At 52.0% G+C, this 6,856-nt stretch overlaps 1 protein-coding gene across 1 annotated transcript; it reads right to left on the bottom strand.

Annotated features, from left to right (window-relative positions):
* Positions 1–5,566: 5,566 nt before the first annotated feature.
* Positions 5,567–6,511, bottom strand: LOC132244042 (olfactory receptor 2V1-like). The gene has a single exon (XM_059714966.1). It carries the CDS (start codon positions 6,509–6,511, stop codon positions 5,567–5,569), a length of 945 nt encoding a protein of 314 aa, XP_059570949.1.
* Positions 6,512–6,856: the final 345 nt, after the last annotated feature.

The following is a 6,856-nucleotide window of genomic DNA, read 5'->3' as shown; positions in this document are numbered from 1 at the left end:
TCTGTCCCTTCAAAAGCGCCCTCTTCCCCAGCACTACAGGCCTTGTAGGCCGGGGTACGTGGGGAGCTCCTAAAGTCCCTTAATGTCCCCAGAAGAGGAACGGGCAGTCAGGCCCCTTCTCTTAGCTCCCTCTAGGAGAGCTCCTTCCCCCTTGGCTGCTGGTAGACAGCTGCCTCCCTGCTCCCAGCCCTGGGGTTTATATATGCCCCAGGCCCCGCCTCTTCTGGTCAGCTGACCGCCAGTGGGTGGGGGCTAACTCCCTCGTTCCTGCTGCCATGGCAACTTGCAGCGGGGGGGGCGGGTTGCTGCCTGGGTGCGAGGGCTCTCTCCCTAGCAGTTTCAGCCCGTAAAGGAGCAGACTCCTTAGTGCCCTGCGACACAACCAGCAGGGGAGCTTTCCCTATGTAGCTGCGAGCCCCAAGGTCCAGCACCCGTGGATCCTGTCAGGAACTGGCATAGTCCCTGCTCCTCAAGGCAAACCTCTGCTCATGCTATGGCTGGGTACGTGGAGACGGACTATAGAGGTGTGAAGCTACTGACACCTGAAATCAGCAGCAGGACCTGAAGTGAGAGGGAAAGGATGAACACAAGGAGAGTTCACATTTATATAGTTACTTGGGCCTGTATCATTCAGCAATGCCATCTGGTATTGCAGAAATAGGGGGAGCCTCGTAAATGTATTTGGTGTGACCTGATAGGAATGAATCAGCAATAGCATAACTACAGCAGGGCCAGAGGGTGAGAGGTCAGGAATTATTTCAGGTTCGCAGGTGCCCAAAAATGAGATCAGACAGTGAATCCACTCCGAAAGGGCAAGCTACGGACTGGGAGGTCAGAGGTCTACACTAAACAGCTTGAGAAGCAGCAGGAAAAAGAAACAGACAACACGATAGTCCAAAGAGACTCACATATTAAACACCAAGAGGGTGGAAGAAACACCATGTTCTCTCAAACATGCACAAACCCAGACAATCAGAAATCTGCTCCAGGTAAGAGAGAGCTCGTCTGAAAGCCTTTGCGACCAAGAGCAGCAGAAAGGAAGGAGAAGGCCGAGCAAGCCACTTCCATGCACTTGCCGGGATCCTTGTCATCGCTCCATTCTTGCTCTATTCCTAACACTACCTGTATCAACTAGGGGATACTCTATCAGTGGGGGCACTAAGAATTTCTGAAATGCTAATTCCTATCAATCCTAAAGTCCTAACTAACATTAACAATATAAATCCTTACTACTAATAATACAATAATAAAACTGGGAACTCTAGGAAACCTTATCACTTTTCACCTTCTGAGTCAATACCAACTGAGGTATGAGGAAAAAATACTTGACAATGCCTTTTTCTCTCCCACCAGTCTCCACAGCGATGTGATGGCACAACAGGGCATGGGGCACTAACCAGCCTGTGTCAGGCCCTGTACCAGGGACTTTCAACCAGACTGCCATGGCTTTCCTTTCTTTCTTCACACAGTTCACATGCATCTGAAATTCTTCGTATGTAAATTTAAAAAGAGGGTGGGGTGGGATTTTTCTTGGTTTCCTGTGCTGCCTCCTGCCTTCTTCCCTACCTCCCATCCCAAAAAAGGAAAAATAATTATCTCCCTGCAACACATTTCTCCTTGGGTCTGAGCAACAATGTACGTAAACCCTTTCCCAGCTTGAGAGATACCTAGAACTTAGAAGCTGAAAGGGATCTCATGAGATCAAACAGGTCCAGCCCGCCTGCTGTTAGGAGGGAAAGACTGCTGGACTGAGACGACCCCAGCAAGGTGTGCATCCAGTTGTCTTTTGAAGATGTTTATGTGCTGTCCTGGGGTTGGGGATTATGGGGTGCAGGCACCTATGGGGCAGAGCCCAGGCACAGTCAGCCAGCACCCTGGTCTTTGGCTGTTCCCCTGCAAGTGCGTACAGTGCGGTGAGTCCAGTGTGCACTGGGCTTACCCAGGGGTGATGGTATCCTGCACAGCATCCAGTGGCTTCCCCTCCAGCAGCTGGTGCCCAGGGTCAGTAGGGCTAGTGTCTAGTCTTGGCACCACTGCTGACAGCTCTGGATCTGTCTGGGGCTGAACAGTGGGCCTGGGCCCAGGTTGGAGGGGGCCAGGTGGCACAGGACCCAAGATACGGGCCAGGCCAGGGGATCCTGGTTTCTGGAGGCAGCACAGGACGTCCACCTAGGTGCATGGGGGCACCTGCTTCTGGGAGCAGGCAGTTGTCAGGGGGCAGGTCGGGCTAGGGTCAGGGTCCGGACACTCAGTAGTGTGAAAGCCACCAGTAGGGTCTGGACAGTATTCAGCACCCAGTGGTTGTCTACGGCCCGCTCTGCCTGGGCAGGCCTGCAGTGTGCTCCTGCAGGGCTTCCCCCCACTAGCACTCCAGGGCCAGGAGCTGCACCCAGACTGCCCGGTCTGCCCAGTCCCACAGCTCCACACGCCAGTCCTGCACGCCCTTGCAGACAACATCCTTCACCTGCCAGGCTTGTGTGTCCATTAGCGGGTCCTCCAATGCCATCACCAGCCAGTCCTGAAGGATGATGCAGTCCTGGGTCCACCTTTGGTGGAGCCCGTGCATCCTCAGGGCCCTGGCTGTCGGTAAACATGACCCTAAGGCCGCACTCTGTCTGGCAAATGTGGCCTCTCCCATGCACAAGCAGCTGCAGGACCTGCAGAGACATGAGTAGGAAGCTGTTTGTGAGACTTTGCAACATATCTGAGATAAGGTACGAGGAGCTGTGCACGGCCTGACCTCAGATCAGGGGTGAGGCGCTCATGGATCCTCATGTAAATGTGGCTCTGTAGACTATGGTTATGTGTCTTCCTTTGGCTGTGAGCACCTCATGTGATGTGATGGTGGGGGTGCTACAGACGACCAGACCAGGAGGCAGTGGAGGATGAGGCTTTCTCCAAACAGCTAGCACAAGTTTCCCCAGCACAGGCCCTGGCTCTCATGGGGGACTTCAGTCATGCTGACATCTGCCGGGAGGGCAACACAGCCTTGCCTGGGTGATCCAGGAAGATTTTGGAAAGCATTGAGGACAACTTCCTGGTGCAAGCACTGGAGCAGCCAGCGAGGGGCCATGCTCTTCCTGCTGTGCAGAAAAATGAGAAAGTATGGCAGAGGAATGGGTTTTCTCCACCCTGCCCCACCCAGAGACAGGCATTTTCATTCCTTCACAAAAAAAAGAAGGCAGGCAGACAGACAGGGTAACATGCCGCTTTATTGCACCTGAGTGATTGGTAAAACGCACACACACGAGTGTTAAGAAACTCTCCCCTTGGAAGAAAGTCAGCCTGGATGGAGAGAGGACACCATGCACCTGGAGTCCCCGAGACAAGACAGTGTCCGTGGGTGGGTCGGGGGTCCCCATGGAAACTGTACCATGCTCGGACAGCCGGGGGATGCTGGGAACTGCAGTCCTGTCGCACAGAGGAGGGCAGCAGCATGCCGGTGCCTCTACCTATCCTGTTGCCCCTCAATGCCAAGCCACAGCCCCCCCAGCCCTGCTGCTGCCCTTCACTCCTGACCTGCAGCCTCCTGTCCCCCAGCCCTGCCAGAGGGGCCCCAGCTGTCCCCATCCTGACTGGGCTGGAGCGTGGTGGCTCCTTCTCCTGCAGGCGGTGGCATGTGTCTGGCACCAGCACAGGCTGGAGGAAAGAGGAGAGGACCTGGGATGGGGCTGCCATGTCTCACCAATGTGAAGTACCATCTGGTAGATAAAGGGGTGAACTGCGAAAAAGCCACAGCACCATCAGGTGGATAAGAGGCTCATTACACTTTGTTTTAACATGCCACAAATCCATAGATAAGGTGATGTAATCAGCGGCATCACAAACTAAAACATGTCCGAGCAGTTTTACTTTAATGTGCCAAAAAAACCTTTTAAAGCAGTGGGAAATCCTGTTCTTGCAAACACAAACACAGTTATGGCAGTGTAAACAGGAAATCTTGTGGTGTGTACAAACGCTCATAGACGCCTGGAAAATCAGGGTTGGAAGGGACCTCAGAAGGTCATCTAGTGCAACCCCCTGCTCAGAGCAGGACCATCCCCAGTAAGATCATCCCAGCCAAGGCTTTGTCCAGCCAGATCATGAAAACCTCCAAGGATGGCGCTTCCACCACCAATCTGGGTAACCTCTTCCAGTGTTTTCCTACCCTCCTCCTGAGAAAATTCTTCCTGACATCTGACCTATATTTCCCTTACTGCAACGTGAGACCATTGCTCCTTGTTCTGTCATCTCCCACCACTGAGAATAGCCCAGCTGCAGGCTCTGTCCAACCCCCTTTCAGGTAGTTGAAGGCTGCTATTAAGACCCCTTTCAGTCTCTGCATCTGAAAACTAAATATGACCAAACCATGTAAACCTTTTTGCCTCCATTATTTTTAAAATAATAAAACAACAAAATGGCTCTAGTTAAGCTGTCATTCTTTTACTGAGAGACAACACGATTTCTATAATGATGTGAATTAGTTAAAAACACTTTCAGGCACAAATTCCCTGGGTGGAGTCTGATAGTGTTAAACATCATCCTGACCTGTTGTGGTTCGTCTGAGTCCTTTGCAACTGAAAAATTGCTGTGTATTTTGTCCATTATCCCAAAGTGTGAAAGCTAAGTGAAAGCTAAGAGCTGGCACTTTCTGAGGTTTGCTTTGAGCTGAACAGGGAGACCTTGAGTCTAAGACAGTTTGAGAGCCACGGATCTAGGGTAGAAGTTTGAAAAAGCAGAAATAAAAGGTAGGTGCCTTTCACTGAGGATTGAGTGCTTGGCTCCTCTCAGTGCTTTGGAAAATCTCTCTGTAAACGCTACCATTTCACACAGCATCTGGGGCAGCATTTAAACAAGGCCTCATCTACAAGGCCACAAGATTACATGAAATGATTATGAACATTAACTAGCTTTTTGTTCTCCAAGTTGTTGTCCACCAGACCATACATGTCTCCACCCTTTTGAGTGCTCATGTTTTCTGGGTCACAGGGTAATTTGATGTGCTTTTGTGACGTGTGTGACACATTCAGGCCTTGAATACACTAATGCTCATCCACCTTTACGAGATCTCAGTACCCGGGACATGGGCAGTCAGACTTCACATTTAGGGCCGTGGCCAGGGACCAGAACCAGTCACTCAGAAACAGGCTGGAAATTGGGGGCCAGAAGCAGGGCAGGTACGGTCCAGCCTGTGGCCCGGGTCAGTGCGAGGAGAGAGAAGAGCCCCAGAGAAGTAAAGTGGCCCCTCCTGTATTGCAGAGCACCGCAGGGCTCCTTCCTCAGGAGGGCAGGGGAGTCAGCCAAAACCCCAGGATAAAAGGAGACGCGCGGCAGGCAAAAGGGGACACAGGAAACTGGACAAGACTGACTCCGGCAGCAAGACAGCAGGGAGAGCCGGCGGCGCTGAGGAAGCGAGGGAGACCGGGCCGAAGGGAAGCAACTCTGTGGGGGGAGCTGCCGGGGGAGAGACCCTGAAGGAATCACCGACTGCCACAAGCTGTTTCTTACAATGGAGTCACCTAGGAAATGTTCCCCAAAACCTGCCGGCAGCTTTGTCAACTTTGACACCATCTAGTACCAAGTCCTGTCAATTTTGCTGAAGGACTCTGTATTTCCCAACCAGCTTTCTTAGGGCTCCCAAGACATCCCTGTTCCTCAGGCTGTAGATGAGTGGATTCAGCACTGGGGTGACAATGGTACAAAACACAGGGGACATCCTGTCTTGTTCAGGTGAGTCAGAGGCGTTGGGTCTCATGTACATGACGATGGCAGCCCCATAAAACATGCCCACCACAGTCAGGTGCGAGGAACAAGTGGCCAGAGCTTTCTGCTGTCCTTTGGTTGACTTCATCCTCAGGACCATGGAGAGGATGCGAGGGTAGGACGCTAGTATGATGGAAGAAGGGATGAGGAGCAGCACAATGCCAGTCACACACAGCAGAGTCTCGTACTGGGAGGTGTCAGAGCAGGACAGTTTCAGCAGGGATCGGATTTCACAAACAAATTGGTCAATATATTTGGAACCACAGTAGGGCAGGTGCATGGTGTGAACTGAATGGATCAAGGCATCTGCAGCTGCCCCAACCCAGACCCCAGCTGCCAGCCCCAGGCAGACTCTCCTGCTCAGCAGGACGGGGTATTGCAAGGGTTTGCAAATAGCTACGTACCTGTCATAAGCCATGACTGCCAGAAGGAGACACTCAGCTCCACCCATCGTCAGTGAGAGGAAAATCTGAGCCCCACAGCCCACTGGAGAAATGGGGTTGCCTGGGCTCAGGAAGTCTGCTGCCATTTTGAGGACTACAGTCAGGGTCTGACAGATGTCCATGAAGGCCAGTTGACTGAGGAAGAAGTACATGGGGGTGTGAAGGGAGGAATCCACCTGGATTAGTACGAGGAGGAGAGTATTCCCACACATGGCAGTAACCAAGGCAAGCAAAATGATGGCAAGGACGAAAGTGTGAGCTTTGGTGTGGTGCAGGAGTCCCAGCAGAACAAATTCTGTTGGTGAAGTTGTATTGTGTGTCTCCATTGCCTCTTCATGTGGCTGGGCCTGAAGCAGTGGGGAAGAACAAGGCTTTGTGGGATATGCACACACTTTCTACTGGGTAGCGCTAGTGGGATCTGCGGCAGTCACTGGGTTGCCCCTCCTGTGAAAGAAATGCCAGACATGATGGCTGATGAGAAAAACTGGCTTATATCCTTGTAATTTGCATTATGCAAGAGCTTTTTTAAGTAATATGTAATTTTAATGAGCTCCCCCTCCGGCCATCATACTGCGAGCCTATCTATAGGTGGATTTGCAGTGGTTTTACCTTTGATATGTCTGTGTTACAGGTGTGGAGATTCCACGGCCGCGTTTTGTCCATTTACTGAG

This window comes from Alligator mississippiensis, chromosome 11 (genome assembly GCF_030867095.1).
Source record: "Alligator mississippiensis isolate rAllMis1 chromosome 11, rAllMis1, whole genome shotgun sequence".
Lineage (NCBI taxonomy): Eukaryota > Metazoa > Chordata > Crocodylia > Alligatoridae > Alligator > Alligator mississippiensis.
Note: the sequence above shows the minus strand (reverse complement) of the source record. Positions and strands in the feature narration are given on the sequence as shown.

Coding starts and splice junctions, on each gene's coding strand:
- LOC132244042 (XM_059714966.1), bottom strand. CDS start 6,511: ATGGAGACACACAATACAACTTCACCAACAGAATTTGTTCTGCTGGGA.